Here is a 22,802-nt window from a genome sequence, read left to right as displayed (position 1 = left end):
TTTCCTCAGGGTATATGCCCAGGAGTGGGATTGCAGGGTCATATGGTAAATCACCTCCCAAATAAGTTATCTGTATCCAGGTCATTGTCTCAGGCTCTGCTTTTGGAAGACCCAAACCAGGACCGCAGCTGTAGCTCTTTTGGTGGGAGGTCATATTTAAATCCAGAGAAAATATTTATTGGTTGGTTGGTTGCTTGCTTTTCTGTTGAAGCTTTTTATGTTTGCAGTTGTGGAAAGAAATAATACAGTGCCCTTTAAAAATATGAGTCACAGCCAAGGAAAGTTTTCTGTGATTAAAGATTTTGTGTGGCAATAACACTGGCATGTCCTGGGAGACTTCCCTGTCTGCATTCCTTCTCTTGGCTCTAAACACTGTCTAAATTCCCGTAACCTTTGTATCTTTATCTTCCTTCTAGACCTTTCTTCCAAATTCCAAACCCAATATAGCAAGATATGTACTTAACATTATCACCTGGGTCTCTAGTAGATATTTTCACACTGAAATGTCAAGTTTGAACTTGCCGTCTTCTCCAAAGACTGGCCCACAACCATTCTTCTCCATGTTGGTTGGTAGCAACTTCCTCCATCCACTAGTTCATACCAGACACCTGGGAATCACTCCAGATTCTTTTCTTTCTCTTTCATTCCATAGCCAGCTCATCAGAAAATTTTGTTGATTCCACCTTCAAAATTCATTTGAATCCAGCTAGCTTTCACTGTTGCACTGTGGCCCCAGCAGCTGTCAAGTTTCACCTGGATTATTCTCAACAGCTGCTGCTAAGTCACTTCAGTTGTGTCTGACTCTGTGCGACCCCATAGATGGCAGCCCAGCAGGCTTCCCCGTCCCTGGGATTCTCCAGGCAAGAACACTGGAGTGGGTTGCCATTTCATTCTCTGATGCATGAAAGTGAAAAGTGAAAGTGAAGTTGCTCAGTCGTGTCTGACTCTTAGCGACCCCATGGACTGCAGCCTATGAGGCTCCTCTGCCCATGGGATTTTCCCGGCAAGAGTACTGGAGTGGGTTGCCATTTCCTTCTCTGGGATTATTCTCATCAGCTTCTTATAAATCTCCCCACTTCTACCCTTACCTGCTGCAGTATATTCTTCATAATCAAAGTAATCCTTTAACAACGTAAGGCGTATCATGTCACTTACCCTCTCAGAACCCTGCCGTGGCTCTCTGTTTTACTGAGGGAAGAATCCAGGCCTTTACAGTGGCCCAGGGTGCCATGTATGATCTGGACCTGTTACTTCTCTGACTTTGCCTTCCACCACACTGCCCCACACTCAATCCGCTCCAGTGACACCAGACTCTTTGTACTTCCTTCTATGTGCCAGGTATGCACCCCCCTCAGGATCTTTGTACTGGCTACAGGTCAGAGTAGCTAACTCCCTTACCTCTTTCAAGTCTTTGCTCAGATATCACCTATAGAATGAGGTCTATCCTAACCACTTAATTTAAAATTGTAATTCTCACTCTGGCATGTCTGATTGCCCTGACCTTGTTCCACTCATTTTTCCTTTCTGCACTTCTCACTTGATGTGGGTGTATGTGTTTTAATATTATTCAAACTTTATTTATTTATTTAAATGGAAGTATAGATGCTGTCTAATATTACATATTACAGGTGTATAAAATAGTGATTTGCAATTTTTTAAGATTATGTTCTGTTTATAGTTATTATAAAATATTGGCTCTATTGGCACCGCTCAGTTTTAACAGACTAAATTACTTACTTGTTTTGTTGATTGCTTGTGTCTGTTTGCTCTGCAAGACCAATTTTTTTTTTATTCAATGGAACATTTATTGAAACTATATTCTATTTTTATCATATATTTATTCTTTCGGCTCTGACAACCTAATTTCAGTCTCTGCCACTGTCTGGAAACTACTGTCTTAAAGGTCAATGAAGGATCCAGTAATCATTAAACTTCATAGTCTTCCTTCAGGTGTCCTCTCTGATCACATTCCAGCATGTTCCAGTAAATCCATTTTCTCCTATGACATTGTGAAAACTTATGTCTGTTTAGATTCTCCCTCTTTGAAATCCTTAATAAATAGTTTGTCTACCCCCAGAGCTCTCTGTGGGTTCTTTCACTGACATTGATTCTTCTCCCAGACTCTAGTCTTGCATTATTTCTCACTTCTTGTTGTATATTTCTCCTGAACAAGGAGTTGGACATCAAATTTAACCTGTCTGCAATGGAGCTTATTCCCACTGACTGCCTCTGTATCTCAGTTCTTTCTTGTAACCTGCTTGTTTTTGAGCAGTAATGCCTTTCTTTAAAACATCAATGGATTCCTAATTTCTCTTTGCATCTCCCAGATTTGGAGAAGAAGAGAAAGCCAGGCATTGTGATTTACATACATTATTGCATTTAATACCACAGCAATTCATATTTCATACAGAAATAAGCTAAGACCCAAAGTGGTCAGGTGAGTTGCCTAATGTCTCAGAGCTGTCTAGAAACGGGAGCCTTATCTGCTGGATGCTGAAATTCATACACTTTTCACTGTGTAACAGAGTGAAGAGTTTTAAGCAGTAGTATATCCTGCACCAACAAAAAAATATTCAATTACGTCTGCTATTGTGAAGAAATGAAGACAAAAATATATTTTATAAAGATTGTGAACCTTCAGCAGGAGTCCACTGGTCATGTATGGATGTGAGAGTTGGACCATAAAGAAAGCTAAGCACCGAAAAATTGATCCTTTTGAACTGTGGTGTTGGAGAAGACTCTTGAGAGTCCCTTGGACTACAAGGAGAACAAACCAGTCCATCCTAAAGGAAATCAGTCCTGACTATTCATTGGAAGGACTGATGCTAAAGCTCTAATACTTTGGCCATCTGATGTGAAGAACTGATTCATTTGAAAAGACCCTGATGCTGGGAAAGATTGAAGGCAGGAGAAGGGGACAACAGAGGATGAGATGGTTGGATGGCATCACTGACTTGATGGACATGAGTTTGAGCATGCTCCAGGAGTTGGTGAGGGACAGGGAAGCCTGGTGTGCTTCAGTCCATGGGGTCGCAAAGAGACACAACTGAATGATTGATCTGAACTGAACAGGAGTTGAAAGTAATAAAGATTTTCTGTTAAACTTTGTGTTTTTAAAATTCTGTTAACCAGAACAAATTTTCAAATTCCTCAGTCAGTCAAAGTTGTGTTTATGTTATATACTAAACTGAATACATATTCACGTCTTTCATGTTGACGTCAGGATTGGAAATAGGTTTGAGGATTTTTAAGTGTATATTATTAACTGCATATTTGTCAGCACTAAATGGTGGCTCAGTGGGTAAAGAATCCACCTGCAGCACAGGAGACCTGAGACATGGTTTCATTCCCTGAGTTGGGAAGGCCCCTGGAGGAGGGCATGGCAATCCACTTCAGTATTCTTGCCTGGAGAATCCCATGGACAGAGGAACCTGGAAGACTATAGTCTATGGGGTCACAAAGAGTTGGCCATGACTGAAGTGACGGAGCATTGCCAACTCAACATTTAGAGAGAATTCTTACTTCTTGGGCTTCAGGGCTAAGTTAAGTTTGATAACCAAGACATAAGAATCCAAAACTAAAGGTAGATCAGTAACAGCAGTTAGTTAATAGTGTGGAAATGTCCTATGGGTGTGCAGAGTGGGAAATTACACGATAGCCTGTAAGTATGGACTGTCCTCTGGGCAGAGGATGCAGCATCATTAGGCAATTGCACACTGAACAACTGTCGATTAAGTGCCATTTTATCCAATTTAGACCTAATGAACTTGGTGGATGAAATCCCTGCTGGATTAAAGAGCAGTCAAAGCCTCATTTCAGATTCTGTGCCATCTAGGTCAAGAGGTTCCAAAAGTGTTGTGTATATTTACTTGGTACAGGAATGATACAACTTTCTCATCCTTTTTTTTTTTTTCTGGTTAATTCTTTAGCAAATACTTATAGAATATGATTTGTGACCATAGGGAGTTTCCATTAGGGAGTGGAAGATAGTGAAATAAAGACAGAAAACTGTTCCCTGCCTCTGAGGAGATTTAGTTCCATTTTTGCTAATTTTCCTCAATTGCTCCAAATGACATTTTTTTTTAAATCAAAAGGATGAAAAGAATTTTGTTTGAGTCTAAAGGCAAAGTAACTCTCTGAGCAAGAAGGTTGAAAAAAGGTTTTTAGTTAGAGGGAAAAGGAATGAAGAAGGGAGGATGTGTTTTGATTCTGTCTCACCTGCTTCCAAGGTGCAGTGACACTGGTTTTATTTGGAATTTTCAGGAAGGGGTCCGGATCACCATTTTGTAGAAAGTGCCAAGGATGTGTCAGAAGAAGTCCACGTCTGCCTGCCGTGCAGCGAGGGCTGCCCCTACTGTGCTGACGACAGCCCCTGCTTTGTCCAGGAAGACAAGTACTTGCGACTGGCTATCATCTCCTTTCAAGCCCTGTGTATGCTGCTGGACTTCGTGAGCATGCTGGTGGTCTACCGCTTTCGCAAAGCCAAGGTAAACCCAGGTACCCTGGTTATGATCTTCCTTTTTATTATGAACTGACCTCTTCTTAGGCAAATAGAATTGTTCCAAATCCTAATCGCTTCTCTATTAAGCCAAAGTCTTTCTATAATACGACTAGAGTATGAAAGTTATATTCCTTAGCTTCTCAGGAGAAACAGGAATTGAAAAATATGAAACTTTATTATGACAATTTCTTCTGCAGAATGTTTCTCCCTGTTTAGCCTGAAGCTCAAAAACCTCAAAAGATTCTTTTATATCATCTCTTTGGCTTCTTGAAGAATTTCTTTAGCCAGTTCCCAACATAGCATTAATTTTTTTCATGTGTAGAAAGCTTTATGATATGTATTGCTTTTCACGGATAAGTGTGCAGGCTCTAAAACCAGATTATTTAGTCTCGTTATGAGTATCTTAAGTTCAATGAGGTTTGCTCCTGCCTAACGTATCAACTCTAGTTGGTAGGTACCAGCAATCATTGGTCAAAGGTTATTTAACATTGTATCATTTTAAACACAAACTAGATTCTACTATGTTTTTGGTCGAGGCTGATAATACAACACCACAGAGTAAATTAAATTTCTGGGGACAAACATTTAAGGAAATAATTATATGTATTTGTCCTGGGTTAAAGAATAAATCTGTCAATAAACTGTGAGTGATTTTGAGCTCAGCAAGTTCTTCTAAAGCAGTGGCAATTTTTAAAATAGTATTTTAAATATCCTGAATATTAAATATTTAGAAATTATCGGTTTTTTTTTACCAAATATTATGACAAGTCCCATCTTTTCCTATTAGCTATTCTGAAGAGAGAGCATAGCTTCTTACAGCTTAATAATGTGAAGTGTTAGTACAATTTATTTTTGAGTGAAAATTTCTAAGAAAAAAGGTATACCGGAAGGTACAACAGCTTATTCCACTTCTGAAAATAATCTTTTGCTTGATTTATTCTTAGTACTATTTTAACATGTTTTGTTTGAGCTCAGTGGTTTGGAAAAAATAGTGATAGTCATTTTTTAAAGGGAACATAGTACAGTTTATATTTTCCCTTCCAGTCCTGTAATAATGTCTTTTTTTAAATTAGAAATTAATTGACAAGTGATTTTATAAGTGCTCATTTTTGGTTTGGAAAATTAGATGTTTTAATGTAGAATGTGGCTGAAATTCTACTAGGCTAATTATGATGTTCTAATGCCTATTTTGGTAAGAAAAGGAGCAATGTATTATTTTTTTATTGTAAAATACACATAACATAAAATTTACCATCTTTAACTGTACAATTAAGTGGCATTAAATACATTCACATCACTGTGCAGTCATCACCACTGTTCATTTCCAGAACCTCTGCATCATCCCAAACCAAACTCTGTAACCATTAAACAACTCCCTGTTCTCCTAATCCCTGGTAACCTTTATTCTACTTTCTGTCTCTATAAATGTGTCTTTTCAGAGTACCTCGGATAAGTGGACTTTTATACTATTTGTCTTTTCGTGTTTGGCTCATTTCACCTAGCATATTTATCTATGTTGTAGTGTGTATCAGAACTTCATTTCTTTTGGTGGTTTATTTGCTAAGTCATGTCCAACTCTTGCCACCCCATGGACTGTAGCCCATCAGGCTCCTCTGTCCATGGCATTTTCCAGTCAAGAATACTGGAGTGAGTTGCCATTTCTTTCTCCAGGGAATCTTCCCTGACCCAGGGATTGAACCCATGTCTCCTGCATTGCAGGCAGATTCTTTATTGTCTGAGCCACCTAGTGCTTTTTTTTTTCATTGATGAATAATATTGGAAAAGACCCTGATGCTGGGAAAGATTGAGGGCAAAAGAAGGGGGCAGCAGAGCATGAGATGGTTAGATAGCATCATTGACTCAATGGACATGAATTTGAGCAAACTCCAGTAGATAGTGGAGGACAGAGGAGCCTGGTGTGTTACAGTCCATGGGGTTGCAACTATTTTCCACAGAGGCCAGACAACTTGATATTTTCACCAACAATTCATGAGGGTTCCAATTCCTTTGCATCCTCACCAGCACTTACTATTTTTTTTTCTATTGTTTGCTTGTTTTATAATAACCATCCTAATCAATCTGAAGTGAATTCTCATTGTAGTTTTGATTTGCATTTTCCTACAGGTTAGTGGCAGTCTAGCATTTTTTCATGTGCTTTTTGGTATATCTTCTTTGCAGAAATGTCTATTTGAGTCTTCTGCTCACTTTTGAATTGGTTGGTTGTTCATTGCTGAGTTGTAGGAGTTCTTCATGTATTCTGAATATTACACTTATCACATAGATGCCTTGCAAACATTTTCTTCCATCCCATGGGTTATCTTTTACCTCTCCTTTGATGCCTAAAAGTTTTAAGTTCTAATGGACTCTAATTACCTATGTTTTCTTTGATTGCCTGTACTTTTGGTGTCATATCTGAGAAATCATTCCCAAAGCCAGTGTCATGAAGCTTTCCTGCTGTGTTTTCTTGTAGGGATTTTATCATTTTAGGCCTTACATTTAGATTTCAATCCAGATTTAGTTAATTTTTGTATTTGTTGTAAGTTAAGGGCCCAACTTCCTTCTTTTGCATTTGAATACCTAATTTTCTCAGCACTGTTTGTTGAAGAGAATATCTTTTCCCCATTTGTGGTCCTGGCACTTTGATGAAAGATCACTTGACCACACACATGTGAGTTTATTTCTGGACTCTCAAGTCTGTTCCATTTGATCTATGCCTTTATGTAAGGACTATACTATTTTGATTACTGTAACTTTGTAGTAAGTTTTGAAATTAGGATGTGTAAAGCCTCCAAATTTGTTCTTTTCAAGGTCATTTTTGAGTCTCATGAGATTCCATCTGAATTTTAGGATATGTTTTTCTGTCAAAACGTTACTGGAATTTTTTAGTAGGGAGTGCATTGAATCTGTAAATTCCTTTGGCTAGATTGTCCTCTTAACTGTATTAAGTCTTTCAATCTGTGAGCACAGGATGTCTTTATATTTATTCATGTATTCCTTCATTTCTTTCAGCAGTGTTTTGTAATTTTCAAACTTTTGTCTCCCTTATATGTCACTTTTTACAAATTGATTTTATGATTCGTATTGTCTCAATTATATGGATACTCTCATATATTATCTTTTATAATCTGAATTAATAACAAGTCTGTGGTTTTCCTTTTATGCTTAGCTCTTTTGTGTATTTCATTTTCTCTGACATCTATGGAAGGGAGGTGTAGCATAATACATGAAAAAGAATAGAATGGTTCGATGTTAAGAACCAGTATCTTCAGTGCAGCTGGCTATAGGGGTTTTATAGAAGTTCCACAGTTTTCTGAAAACTTCTATAAATTTTTCCAAGAAAAATTTACAAAAATTTACAAAATTTTCTTCTGAAACTTTGTTCTAATACTGGCCAACTTTTACACTGAACATAAGATGATGTTATGTATTTTCATCGGTTTATGATAGATAATATTTCCCTCCGTTTCCGTTTTCCTGAGGTCTACAATGTTGAGCTTGACTCTTACCAGACATTTTAATTCTATTGAACTCTTAAAATATCACACAATATCACGTTTATTTTCACTCTCCTTTATTGACTATAAATGAGAAATTTGGTTCTTTTATTTTTCACTCCACTTTTCTGAATGTAAATGAGAAATTTGGCACTTTTATTTTTCCTCATTTCCCCCATCCCATTTTACTACATTTAATCTATAATTCATTTCAGTCAATTTTCAATAAAAGCCGTCATTAGTTTCAAAGGGAAAGCAGTTCTTTAATATAGTTTGGCTCTCACTGCATTTAGATTTATGATTTGGACTTCTTCCAAATGTTTATTTGGTTTAGTAGCTCATCATAAGACCTTTCAAAATGTGATTTTTTTGCCTTTGAGTTCTAACTTTGACTCATCTTTTATCATTATTAAATATCTGTATCTTCAAGTTTATTCAGAAAAGGGTAACTTTGTACCTATGTTTTATCTGACCCACCCACCAACTATGGCTTTTACATGACAACACCTTTGTTAGGGAAGAACTTGGGGATTATATATTTTTCAGAGTTCTATTATTGCTTCCATTGCTTCGTATATCTTTTAGAACTGAACATTTTTGACAGTTTCCAGGATTGCCCACTTTTTGTCTTTTATGGAACAAAATCTCCCATCTGAATGCTTATTGACTTCTTTCTTTACTTTTATCATCATAATATGGTTCTTCTTCATTGAGTTTGCAAAAAATATGATCCTTACTCTTAGATTTCATACTGAGCTTTCTTCTGATATTGGGAAATCTCTTCTGTGTTAATTCTTATATTATCTCTGCTGCTCTAGTTCTTCTAGGCTTCTCTTTTAGGACTTCCTGTTAAGTATAGGTTGGGTCTCCAGGCTTTTTTTGTTTTTTTCATATTCTCACTGTATTATCTTTTAAATATTTCCTTGTGTTTTAAGAAGCTTCTAAGTTTGTCTTCTGCTTCACTCTTTCAGATTTCAGCACTGTCAAAGCTGCTGTCCTTACCTTCATGATATTCTAAAATCCAGCAACTGGTTTTAATCTCTGTAAAGTTGTTCCTTGTGTTTTATTTCCCTTTTTATATTGCAAAGGTTTTGGGTCAAAAAGTTTGAGTTAAAATCCTAGGGCTTTCGTTTTCTAGTTGTGTAACCCTAAGGTTACATGTTATGTACCTAACCAGCAATCATTCTCTCTAAATGGCTTTTATCTCATGTAAAATGGGGACACTCAAGAGTTTGGAAAACAACAGCAATAATGTATATACTCTAAAATCTAGCATGATTCATGTAGTAAGCCATTTGGAGGGGGGGTACTGAATCTACAAATAGGAACCTTATCACACTAGCTCCTGTGAGGTGAATTTTTTTATGTCTTACTTGTATATAAGGACCCATTCATTGAAAGAATTTCTCAGCCATTCCAAGAGTTACCAAAAGGCAAAAGTATCACAACGTTTAATTTCACAGTTTTGTTCTTATAGAAGGTGAGAATACAAGAAGTAATCATTTGTACTGAAATGTTTGATTTTATAATATGATGCCTGATATTATTTACATATTTTTTTCTTTCCATGAGTATATTTAAGTATATATATGAAGAAACTTGAAGCGCTAGGCTTGAAAATTAGAGATGTATAATCATGCTTGCTTTCTTTCCTTTTTGATGGGGACCATTTTTAAAGCCTTTATTGAATTTGTTACAATACTGCTTCTGTTTTATGTTTTGGATTTTTGGCCACCAAGGTATGCAGGACCTTAACTCCCCAACCAGGGGTCAAACCCACACCCCTTGCATTGGAAAGTGAAGTCTTAAGCATTGGAATGCCAGGAAATCCCTAAAAATGATTTCTGAATTAACTTTCAAATGATCTTCCTTAGGACATAAGAAGCCTGAAGGCCCAGCCCCAGGCTTATAATCAGGTGCAGGGCAGAGTGTGACCGAGGAAGCCTGCCCTAAGCCGCCCTATTCCAAACATCAGAGCCACTGTGCCCAAAGTGCTGGTGCTTCACGTGTTTTAGTCTTGAAAACTTTCCAGCTTTCCAGGAAGCTTCGAAGCCTTCCTATTTAAAATACAGATACTGTTAAAGTAGGATTAGTCATCGTTCTAATGATGAGTGGGACTTGAGCTAAAACACGATTGCCACCTTCCAGCAGTTTATTGGAGAACTGTTAAAAAGGGTTCGGAGGCAGCAAATGGATTTATTCTGCAAACTGATTGCTTTATTGGCTAACTTTAGCAGCCATAGGTATTATCAGGGAAACTAATGACATAAGTAGCACATATCTTCTCTCCTTGACTAGGAGTTTCAGGCTCAGGGGACAAGTGAAGGAAAAAAACCTACTGATGCTGGAGGGCCTTTGCGGGAAGCATGGCTATAAAACTGTTTTGTCTAAGGATTTGTCTAAGGATTTTGTCTCACTTCTTAAAGAATTCTATCAAAGTTCAGGATTTCTACAGATGATGAACTGTTCTATCTATCCAAGATATAATGAGTTTACTAAGAGTTATCCCATTCCATAATTTACTAGCCAGTCCTCCAGTAGTTTGAACTTGGCACAGTCTAAAATGTATTTTGACAGATTCTTTTCCCTAAATATTTAAAGGCAAGTGCGTTTCAAATAAAATATAATACTTTCAACTCTTATTCATTTTTACTTTTCTTCTGACAGGTATGTGTGGTGTATATTAATAAAAGTGCCAGAAGAAATTTGATCTTAAAAAATTATGGCCTTCATCTCAGCATACAGCATGCATCCCCTAGTGTACCTGTTAACAAGAAAATGTTTTATGAGCTCTGAGTAGAGCTGAGTCTCCCTGCTTGAGTTTAGAGATTCAAATCTTTTCTTCCTCTTGTTACTATGGAAATTATTTAACTCACTTATAGATTACCTTTCCTTAAAGCTACTTTTGTTAGCAGTAAAGAATGTCTAGTTTTCCTGGTCACTAGGATTTTGAATTGTAAAGGGTGAACTTTAGGACTAAGTATAACATTAAATAATTAAAACAAAATTAAAGAACAAATTGGAGAAAAGTGTTTTGGTATGATATGATGGCACAAAGGATTAATGTTCTCACTCTAAGAACAGATAAAACTCTCTAAAGAATCAATATGAAATAGAAAAATATCCAATAGAAAAATTGGCAAAAAATATCCATCAGCAATTTATAAAACAACATAAAAATATATTGTCTATAACCGTGAGTAATAAGGAAATACAAATTCAAACAATGACATATACATATATAACAATAAGTCCCTATGTTGGTAAAATGTTAGAAATTAAGTGTTCCAGTACATTGTTGATGGTTGTGTAAATTGGTAGAAACTTTTGGATGAGATTTGGGGTGTTGTTTAATAAACATAAAATGCACAAGTTTCAATTCGAGAACTCTGTACTGAAGAAATCATATAGATGCATCAGTTCAGTTCAGCTAAGTCTCTCAGTTGTGTCTAACTCTTTGCAACCCCATGAATCACAGCACGCCAGGCCTCCCTGTCCATCACCAACTCCCAGAGTTCACTTAAATTCATATCCATTGAGTCGGTGATGCCATCCAGCCATCTCATCCTCTGTCGTCCCCTTCTCCTCCTGCCCCCAATCCCTCCCAGCATCAGAGTCTTTTCCAGTGAGTCAACTCTTCGCATGAGGTGGCCAAAGTATTGAGGTTTCAGCTTCAGCATCAGTCCTTCCAGTGAACATCCAGGACTGATCTCCTTTAGGATGGACTGGTTGGATCTCCTTGCAGTCCAAGGGACTCTCAAGAGTCTTCTCCAACACCACAGTTCAAAAGCATCAATTCTTTGGCACTCAGCTTTCTTCACAGTCCAACTCTTACATCCATACATGACCACTGGAAAAACCGTAGCCTTGACTAGATGCACCTTTGTTGGCAAAGTCATATCTCTGCTTTTGAATATGCTATCTAGGTTGGTCATAACTTTCTTCCAAGGAGTAAGCGTGTTTTCATTTCATGGCTGCAGTCACCATCTGCAGTGATTTTGAAGCCCCCAAAATAAAGTCTTCCACTGTTTCCCCGTCTATTTTCCATGAAGTGATGGGACCAGATGCCGTGCTCTTCATTTTCTGAATGTTGAGCTTTAAGCCAACTTTTTCACTCTGCACTTTCACTTTCCTCAAGAGGCTTTTTAGTTCCTCTTCACTTTCTGCCATAAGGGTGGTGTCATCTGCATATCTGAGGTTATTGATATTTCTCCCGGCAATCTTGATTCCAGCTTGTGCTTCTTCCAGCCCAGCGTTTCTCATGAGGTACTCTGCATATAAGTTAAATAAGCAGGATGACAATATACAGTCTTGATGTACTCCTTTTCCTATTTGGAACCAGTCTGTTGTTCCATGTCCAGTTCGAACTGTTGCTTCCTGACCTATATATAGGTTTCTCAAGAGGCAGGTCAGGTGGTCTGGTATTCCTATCTCTTTCAGAATTTTCCACAGTTTCTTGTGATCCACACAGTCGAAGGCTTTGGCATAGTCAATAAAGCAGAAATAGATGTTTTTCTGGAACTCTCTTGCTTTTTCCATGATCCAGCAGATGTTGGCAATTTGGTCTCTGGTTCCTCTGCCTTTTATAAAACCAGCTTGAACATCTGGAAGTTCACGGTTCACATACTGCTGAAGCCTGGCTTGGAGAATTTTGAACATTACTTTACTAGCGTGTGAGATGAGTGCAATTGTGCGGTAGTTTGAGCATTCTTTGGCATTGCCTTTCTTTGGGATTGGAATGAAAACTCTTTCCAGTCCTGTGGCCACTGTTGAGTTTTCCAAATTTGCTGGCATATTGAGTGTAGCACTTTCACAGTATCATCTTTCAGGATTTGAAATAGCTCAACTGGAATTCCATCACCTCCACTAGCTTTGTTTGTAATGATGCTTTCTAAGGTGCACTTGACTTCACATTCCAGGATGTCTGGCTCTAGGTGAGTGATCACACCATCATGATAGAAGCAAGGTCCAATGCTGTAAAGAGCAATATTGCATAGGAACCTGGAATGTCAGGTCCATGAATCAAGGCAAATTGGAAGTGGTCAAACAGGAGATGGCAAGAGTGAACGTCTACATTCTAGTAATCAGCAAACTAAAATTGACTGAAATGGGTGAATTTAACTCAGATGACTATTATATCTACTACTGTGGGCAGGAATCCCTTAGAAGAAATGGAGTAGCCATCATGGTCAACAAAAGAGTCTGAAATACAGTACTTGCATGCAATCTCAAAAATGACAGAATGATCTCTGTTCATTTCCAAGACAAACCATTCAATATCACGGTAATCCAAGCCTATGCCCCAACCAGTAATGCTGAAGAAGCTGGAGTTGAGCAGTTCTGTGAAGACCTACAAGACCTTTTAGAGCTACCACCCAAAAAAGATGTCCTTTTCATTATAGGGGACTGGAATGCAAAAGTAGAAAGTCAGGAAACACCTGGAGTAACAGGCAAATTTGGCCTTGGAGTATGGAATGAAGCAGGACAAAGGCTAATAGAGTTTTTGCCAAGAGAACACACTGGTCATATAGGTGCATGGGGACTTAAAAATATAGTCAGGGTGTATATGTGTGTTTCATAGCACTGTTTATAGTATAGACAAACTGGGGACAATTACATGTTCAAAATTGGGTTAGGCCATCCATGCATTTAAATATGGGGCCCAGGAAAGTGATCATGTAGAGTATGCTAAATGATGGGAGAAACTTTAATGTCATTGTTTAATCAACATTCACTAGCACATTTCCGCCATTTTTAAAGTTTTATTTTAGCCCTCTTCATTTTTTCACCTCTTCCTTTCACCTTGTTTTCTCATTCCCTCCCTCTCTGCCTACCTCCCTCCATTCCTTCTTTCCATTCATCATCCACCTGCTGAGCATCTGTTGAGTGCTTGAACCAGACTGAGAATGCAGTGATGAACAACACAAATATCATCTGTGCCCTTAAGGATTATATATTCCAATGTGGGGCTGGTGGAGATAGACAATAAAAGAAAAAGAAGATTGTATCATGTGGCTAATAAGTGTTGTGATCAAAATGAAGTAATATGACATGATAGGCTATGACCTTAGAGTTGTAAAATTCTTATAGCCAACATGTATGTTGGTATTATCCTCATTTTATATTTGAATAAACAAAAGCATAGAGAATTTAAGAAACCCATTCACTGTTATTTGGGGAACCTAAGATCAACAATTCAGATCTGTTTGACTTTGTAACTCATTTTAACTCTTAACTTTTGTGCTGTACTGTCACAGAGTCGGACACGACTAAGCAACTAAGCCTATCTGTCATATGGTTACAATACAGTTTGTTTGTTTTTTTCTTAAATTTTAAAAAGTAGATGTCACCAACTCTGGTCCCAAGAGTAGTAATCCAAGTTCTAGGTTAGCATGCATTCTTCATTTTCTCTCATTTCTTTGTGCCTCATCACAACTCTACACGTCCTATACATCATTATTGCTTAGTGCCTACTAGTTAACTGAATAAACTAAGTTATTGCATGATAACCTGCACACTATGCATGTGGGATCTTAGTTTCACAACCAGGGATCAAACCTTGGCCCCCTGCAATGGAAGTACCAGAGTCTTAACCACTGGACCACCAGGGAAGTCCTCATGTGGTACCATTTAAATGGATTTATGCCTTCTTCATCTCTGCTCATTTGTATCACTACATGGTTTTGCATTTTAACAGCGTTCCTTAGTGCCTTGACTCAAGGAGCAACTTGTGTGTAATGGTTTAGGGGTATGTGTGTGCATGTAAATGTATAAATGTAAATGTCAGAGTGGTGGTCAGGGTACGTATGGGAAGAAAAATAGTTCAGCTGAAGAGAAGTCTTCTTTTCTGTGCTTCTTAAGAAGTGTCATTTAAATAGCCTCCTACTCCATCTGGTGGCAGCATAACTAATTATGAGTTATGATGAACAGCTAGAGAGATTATAACATATTTGTGTATGCCTTAAGAGACATAAAATGCTTAATGAATACCACAGCACCATTCCTCTTTTGAGACACTTACATTTATTTATGCTTATTTGAGTGGTAAAGCCAGTTACATATTAAGTATGCTAAAAATAACTTTAAAAAATTAGTGTACTCATATACTAAATTCTTTGCCAGTTGAAACATATTCTGAGAGACCAATCTATCTTTTCTAAATTCCCTGGCTCTTCATTTTTAAGATCCAGGGAATTTAGATCCTGGAAGATCCAGGGAATTTAGATCCATGGAAGCAAAGTGCTTTGCACAATTATAAATTAATGCCTTCATTAACTACTTATTCATGAATACTTAGCTAGATTTTAAAAGATGATTTTGATACTGCCTTGCCCATGACAGGCTCCCAATCTAATGAGTAAATGAATATAAGGAAATAGAAAGTATATGAAAACATGTCCTGCAGTTTGTTGAGTGCTTGGCAAGGCAGGAAATAGTGATTACGATCACAGGCTCTAGAGTCCATTTATGTAGGTGCCTCTCCTGGCCTCACACTAAAGAGCTCCTAAACCTTAGGTTCAGCTTCCAGCTCTCTTTGTCTCAGTTTTCTTTTCTGCAAAATGGGGATAATAATAATAAATCTCAGAATAATGAGTCACATAATAATAAATCTTATAAGATTGTGGTAAAGATTACAGTGTGTGCAGTGCTTATAAACTTATTATAATTAATGATCCCTGGAAAATGCTCAATAAATGTTAGCTATTAATATGGATATGTACAGAAAGTGACAGTATAAAATAAGAGTGGGTAAGGGTGGTCTGGAGCTTCCCTGATGGCTTAGATAGTAAAGAATCTGCCTGCAGTGCAGGAGACTCAGGTTCATTGCCTGGGTGGGGAAGACCCTACTGGAGAAGGGAATGGCAACCCACTCCAGTATTCTTGCCTGGAAAACTCCATGGACAGAGGAGCCTGGCAGGCTACTGTCCATGGGGTCACAAAGAGTTGGACACAACTGAGCAACTCACACACACACACACACACACAAAGGATGGTCTAAGAAGGCTGGTCTGAGAAGACATCAGAGAAGAAGTGATACATGAGAAGAATCTTGAAAAATGAATTTCACTGGTCAGAGGCATCGGAAGTGAGAGGGACAAGCTGGCAGGCAGACAAACATATGTGCGAAGATATTACAGAGCCCATGACACATTTGGGAAAATTGAAATATTTCAGTATGAATCCTGAAAAGCCTGACTGAGCATTTTGGACTTTATCCTATAGGCACTTGAGATAAATTGCTGAGCTGGGAAAGGATGTTAGACATATGGTTCTGGCACTATGGAAGCAAACTTGTAAGTTACTCACTCGTGTATTCAGGATTTTTTGAGGATGCACTAAGTTCCCAGGCATTGTTTATGGATAGTGAACGAAGCAGGATGGTCTGTGATCCTATGATCGGAGTTCAGAATCTTGTGGGGTAAAGATCAGTGAGTAAATATGTTACTAAATGCTGGTAAGTGCTATGAAGGAAAGTAACAGTAAAATGAAGAAAGATAATGGGGTTGGGGAGACTGTATGTTTAAGACAACTTCCCTGAGGCAGTGTCATTTGATCTGAGGTCTCAAGGATAACCAGAAAGCAGAGAACAGGTGGGTATTCCGGGAAGAGAATATCACATCTTTAAGGTAGCAATGTGTGAAGAAGCTTGGAGTGTTCTAGCTGAGGCCGGCATAGCGAGCGAGTTGTAGCATAGTGGAGAGAGGTGAACTCAGGGAGACTTTAGGGAGAGCTGGGTGCCAGCCACTCAGAGTTCTGTAGACCAGAGTGAAGAGTTTTGTTTATATATATATATATTTTTTTTTTTTTTGGAATGCAATCAGAAGCCCCTGAAGGATTTGAAGCAGAGGGATAAATTACCTCATTTAGGTATGAAACGAATTTCTCTAGCTGCTCTGCAGAGTAGATCAGTAAGGAACAATGTAAAAGTGGGGGAAGTGATAAGAGATCTGTTGAGTTAGTCGGTAAAAGACAGCAGTGGCTTCAGGATGAAGACTAGTGGTTGCATTTGAGATACATTTAGAGGTAGAATCCATGGGCCCTCCTGATGAATTTGAGGTGAGAGGTGAAGAAAAAAGACAAATTAAATTCAGTCCCCTCAGCTTTGTATCTTGAGGAACTGGGTGAAGAGGGGTGCTGTCTACTAAAATTAAGAAAATGTGGAACACTGGCGGTTTGAAGGGTGGGGGAAGGAAAAATCGAGAGTTCCACCTCAGACCAGAGTTCAACTATGGTTGCCAGTTTAGCACATAAAGAACAGGATGCCCAATTAAATTGGAATTTTATTTATTTTTTGCAAATGTTTTAAAATAGCTTTGTTGTTTTGTTTTATTATTTTAATGGGATGCAATTGCTTTACCATGTTGTTAGTTTCTGCTCTACAGTGAAGTGAATCAGCTCTAAGTATACATATATTCTCTCCCCCTAGAGCCTCCCTCCCACCTCAACCCCATCCCACCCCGCTAGGTCATCACAAAGCACGGAGCTGAGCTCCCTTCTCTATACTGCAGCTCCCTAAGTATATATAGGTAGTGTATGGTGTATATATGTGTAGTGTATATCCGTGGTATATACGTGGTAGAGTATATATGTCAATCTTAATCTCCCAGTTCGTCCCACCTTCCCTTTCACCCTTGTCCACGTGTCAGTTCTCTATATCTGCATCTCTATTCCTGCCCTGGAAATAGGTTCATCAGCAATGAATAATGTTTTAGTATAAGTCTGTGATAAATATTGCATAGTAATACTAAAACATTCTTGTTTGCTTCCATGCATTATTTTTCTGGCAGCCCTGATGAGCCACCTGTGAGAAGTCAAAGTGGAGGAGATGTCAGGTAGGCAATTAGGTATATGAGTTTGAAGCTGTGTGCAGGAGTTTGGGCTAGAGTTCAGGAGTTATAAGCAATGAGACATAGGAATTTAAAGCCGTGACACTGAGATTACCTGCTTAGGAAATGTACAAAGAAGAAAAAGAAGAGAAGGTTCATACCCGAACCCTTCAACATTTTGAAGAAAATTAAAATGCAGGAACCTTTTCTAAAAAATTGAGGAGTGGCCAAAGAGAGTAGAGGATGCCAGGTAAGAGTCATATTATAGAATCCAAAAGAGGACAGTAGTTAAAAGGAGTGACCAGCTAGGGGGGAGACTACAGTGAGATGGAATAATATGAGTGGAAAAAGGACGCATTGAATTTGGCAACACAGGAGTCATTGGCAACCTTGGTGGTATGCTTTTTGTGATGATTGAGGAAGTAGAGAAATCATGTATAACTGAAACTTCCAACAACCTTTTTTGGGAGGGGAGCAGAGAAGTAGTGTTGACTAGATAGTGATAGTTAAAAAGCATGACAAGTTCTGAGCTTTCCCAGGAGAATGTTTACAGTAAGTAAGGAAGACATTAGAGCCAGCATCTTTGGGATAGATAGAGAAAAGGGAGGGGTAAAGGGAACAGAGGAATGAGAGGTTTGAGCCAATGCCAGTAGAGAAATTTTACAGAAACAAAGAGAGAGGGACTGAAAGAGAGTGAGTTGTTAACAGCAGCAGACAATACAGAGCCATGAAGAAAAATGAAGCCTAAAGCCTAGAATAGTTTACAGCTATACCCATGTCATGCTGTTTTAATTATTATAGTTTTACTGGGACTTAAGTGGTAGCTGCTGTTTTTTTTTTTTTTTTTTACAATTAATTTGGTGGCACCAGGTCTTAATTACAGCACATGGAATCTTCAGTCTTCATTATGGCATGTGGGATCTTGTTCCCTGACCAGGGATCGAACCTGGGTCCCCTACATTGGTAACATGGAGTCTTGGCCACTGGACCACCAGGGAAGTCCCCTGGTAGTCTTAATTTTTAAAATCTTTTGGATATTTTTAGTCTCTATTTTCCATATTTAACATTGAGAGAAAGCTCATCAAACTCAATGCAAAATCCTGTTGGGATTTTGAGCTTGCATTTAATAGTATGAGAATAATTGTCTAGTCACATAGAAAAAGACAGTACTAGGTCATGTTCTAAGAGCATTTGCAATAAATCTGAGATGAATACACCCCTATGGGTTTGGTTATTATGAAGTTACTGAAAACTTTTCCCAAGGCAGTTTCTGAGAAGTCAGATTATGGTGGACTCAGAGATGGATTGGACATAGCAAAGTAGAGAATATAAATATACCACTTTCTTCCAAGAAGCTTAGCTGTAAGGTAAGTAGAAAGAGGCTATGACTAAACGGACAAAGAGGAGACTCAGGATTGAGGGAGTTTTGTCTGAGATGATGGCAATGTATTTATAAACTGCTGGAGAAAGGAGAGAGGTGCAGGTTGAAAAAACAGGGTCCCATGAGAACGGAAGGGAGGCTCATCCTGAGCACAGGTGGAAATACTGACTTTGGATAGAAGATCTTCATTGTATCTCAGACTAGCAGGGTGGTGATGCTGATGACGCAGACGTCAATAATTTGGGGTTGAGGTAACAAAATTGAAGAAATTCTAGCTTGAACTTTCTGTCTGAGGTTTGGAATAAGGTCATTTACTGAGTGTTCTCAAATAGAGCAGGATAGAGAGCTGAGAAGACTATGCTAGTTTGGCAATAGCCACCACTGGGGAAGGACAGGGGCCATCCAAGTGCACACACGAAAAGACTGCTGAGAGCCCAGCTCAAAGAGGACAGCACAGACATTTCCCTTAAGTTCTGATGGAAGGAGGAAAATACAGAAAATTGAAAAGACAGAAAATAGTAGCATAGGTTGTTATGTTACATGAAGGGTTACCATTCAAGGAACTACACATACTTTGCAAGTGTCATCTTGCTTTATGTCCGCTTGATTTTCTTTAAATAGATTTACAAAATGTTCACTCTCCAAGTTTCTTAGTACATTTACAGCATTAATATGTGTGACCATTAATTAATTTTAGAGAAATCCCCAGGAGGGAGAGAAATAGCAGTAATCAGCATCTTCAGTCACAAATGGAGAAAATAATTCCAAAGATACTCCCAAGGTCATAATGCAAACCACTATTTACCCATAATTAAATGAGCAGCGTCTTCCAAATTCAATGAAAGAGCACATTTTATAAGACATTAGTGGGAGTGTTGTAGTCACATGGTGTCTTGAGCCATTGCTGTCTCAAGAGCACAGTATCAAGTTGTAATTGATATATCCCAGTTAGAAGTCATGGAAATTTATTTTGTGAGTTTTATTTCCTAATACAACAGAGATCAGCAAAGTATGACCTGCTGACTCTTTGGGGGAAAACGAATCAGAAGAAAAATGTTTCCTGACATGTGGAAATCACTTGAAATTCACATTTCAGTGTCCCAAAATCAAGTTTTATTGCAATAGGCCACACTTGCTTATCTACATGTTGCCTCTGGCTGATCTCGCACTGTGGTGACAGAGTTGAGTAGCTGTGATGGACATGGTTCAGGCTGGAAAGCCTAAAATAGTTGCTCTCTGGCCCTTTACTGAAAAAGTTGGCTGTCACTTAAAATGCAGCACCTGCCTGGTCCAGTTTCCATCCCCACCTCTCCCATCTCTCAGTGCCTTGCATCTTGCATTCCAGGGTGTTTGTCTTTTTGTAAGGAACTCTTAAACACTAAAAATGAGTGAATGTACAGCTAGAATTGCAGGTACAGGTCAGGAGCCTGGATACATTTTGGCTAAAAGGTCCCCTTGGCATCCTTTAATTTCACCATCCAGTCACTTCTGGCAGCTACAAACACGACTCTAATTTGGAGCATTTGCTAGTTTCTTGACCATTGTTCTCTTTGTAATGTACCAGGGCCTTTTAGATCCTGAACTTCCCATTTTGAAACAATGGTTGAGCAGGGAGGCAGAACAGCTAGGCTTCAATCTGTATTTCACACATAGTTACAAGGAGCTCAAGTCCATTGCCTGGTTCTAAGTTCTGCGGGCCTGACAAGTATGGCTTGGCTGCCTTGGATCATAATGTTCAATTTTATGTGTTTTTATTTTACTGAAACAGAATTTCATTTGGGCCATGAGCTCTTGTGCATGTGTGCCAAGTTGATTTGACTCTGTGTAATGACCCTGTGGACTGTAGCCCTCCAGGCTCCTCTGTGGGATTCTCTAGGCAAGAATACTGGAGTGGGTTGCCATGCCTTCCTCCAGGATGAGCTCTTGGGCCACTGCTAATTCATATTCAATTTAGCTTTGTTAGTGCATTTGGAGGCAGATCTTGCTCAGCTGGAGTTCCATGTGTGTCTACTGAACATTTGGAAACTATTATCTCCCGTATCTGTGTTCCTCAAGCTTGAGGTCCTGAGCCATCCTTTGAGGGGCTTCAGAGCTCATTTGCCCCTCTTCCTCATATTTCTGTCTTGAGTACCTTCTGTTGTTTGATTTTCTCTGTTCACCCAGATAGAATCAGAGGGCTCTCAGGGGCAGGGCGGGCAACCAGGATGAATGTATTTCTTCTTTTCATCAGAGATTTTTAGAGATGAGCTCTCATGAAACCAAGGTTCTCACCTGTTTTCCTTTTCCACATCCCTAAAGATCATACTCTTCTTTATGCACCGGTAAATATGTAACCTGGCTTCCATGGGGGCAGAAGGTGCACCTGTTCTTGGTAGGGTTTCCTGTCTGCAATATTGCAGTATTGATGAATTTCTCTGAGGCTTCCCTTCAGCATTGGATCTGAGCACCTCCTGCTGAGCTGAGCCTTGGCCACCACCTTCAGGCTGGGCCCATCTCTGTATAACCCTGAGAAGCAGGGTAAGGCTATTTTAAGAAAAGACACTCTGGACTGTGCCTTGAGCAGGGTTCCTTTGCCACAGCCAGAAAGAGAGAAAGCAGGGCTTCTCAAGCAACACCTTTGTTAATGACTTGTTAGACTCGGGTTCGATCCCTGGATCAGAAAGATCCCCTGAAGAAGGAAATAGCAATCCACTCCAGTATTCTTGCCTGGAGAATTCTGTGGCCAGAGGAGCCTGAGCAGGCAACAGTTCATGGGGTCACAAAGAGTCCGACACAACTGAAGTGACTTTCACTTCACTAGTTGATGTTTGTAGAAGAAAAGCATAGGTTTCCATTTTCCCATTTAATTATCCATAACAGTACCCTCCCAACCATGCCTAGGAAATACATCTGACGGGAGACATTTGTTTCATTTGGAAGAAAGCCGAATTGACATGAGAAAAAGTTCAAGTTGAGGAGAAGTGGGCTTCTCATGGACCATTTTTCTCTTTCTTCTCTTGGTTTGCAAACTGTGAGACTTAAATTATCTTTATAATGCTAATTAGCAAAGTGACAATTTCCTGCTTATCACAGACCCTAGAAATGTGCAGGATTTTTGAGAAATAAAATGTTCTCTGAAGCTCATTAACCCATTCTAATGACTTGCCAGTTTATTTTATTATTGCTCTATAAAATATTACTCAGTTCAGTTCAGTCGCTCAATCGTGTCCAACTCTTTGTGACCCCATGAATCGCAGCACGCAAGGCCTCCCTGTCCATCACCAACTCCCGGAGTTCACTGAGACTCACATCCATCGAGTCAGTGATGCCATCCAGCCATCTCATCCTCTGTCGTCCCCTTCTCCTCTTGCCCCCAATCCCTCCCAGCATCAGAGTCTTTTCCAATGAGTCAACACTTCGCATGAGGTGGCCAAAGTATTGAAGTTTCAGCTTTAGCATCATTCCTTCCAAAGAAATCCCAGGGCTGATCTCCTTCAGAATGGACTGGTTGGATCTCCTTGCAGTCCAAGGGACTCTCAAGAGTCTTCTCCAACACCACAGTTCAAAAGCATCAATTCTTCAGCACTCAGCCTCCTTCACAGTCCAACTCTCACATCCAT

General features: G+C 39.0%; 1 protein-coding gene and 1 non-coding gene across 4 annotated transcripts in view; one reads left to right on the top strand and one right to left on the bottom strand.

Moving 5' to 3' along the window:
* The window catches only part of GPR158 (G protein-coupled receptor 158), a 305,034-nt gene that overhangs the window by 169,660 nt on the left and 112,572 nt on the right, over positions 1–22,802 (top strand). For all 3 annotated transcript variants that reach the window (XM_086334348.1, XM_086334349.1, XM_086334347.1), the window contains one exon: positions 4,264–4,487. In XM_086334348.1, the coding sequence (XP_086190474.1) occupies positions 4,264–4,487 (224 nt within the window). The remainder of the gene's footprint in view (positions 1–4,263; positions 4,488–22,802) is intronic.
* On the bottom strand, positions 18,748–18,820 carry TRNAG-ACC (transfer RNA glycine (anticodon ACC)). Its single transcript has one exon. It is a non-coding gene; the product is annotated as a tRNA-Gly (tRNA).

Source organism: Bos grunniens, chromosome 13, assembly GCF_055505025.1.
Source record: "Bos grunniens cultivar Pamir isolate PY7600 chromosome 13, Bosgru_T2T1.0, whole genome shotgun sequence".
NCBI classification, from domain to species: Eukaryota; Metazoa; Chordata; class Mammalia; order Artiodactyla; family Bovidae; genus Bos; species Bos grunniens.
Note: the sequence above shows the minus strand (reverse complement) of the source record. Positions and strands in the feature narration are given on the sequence as shown.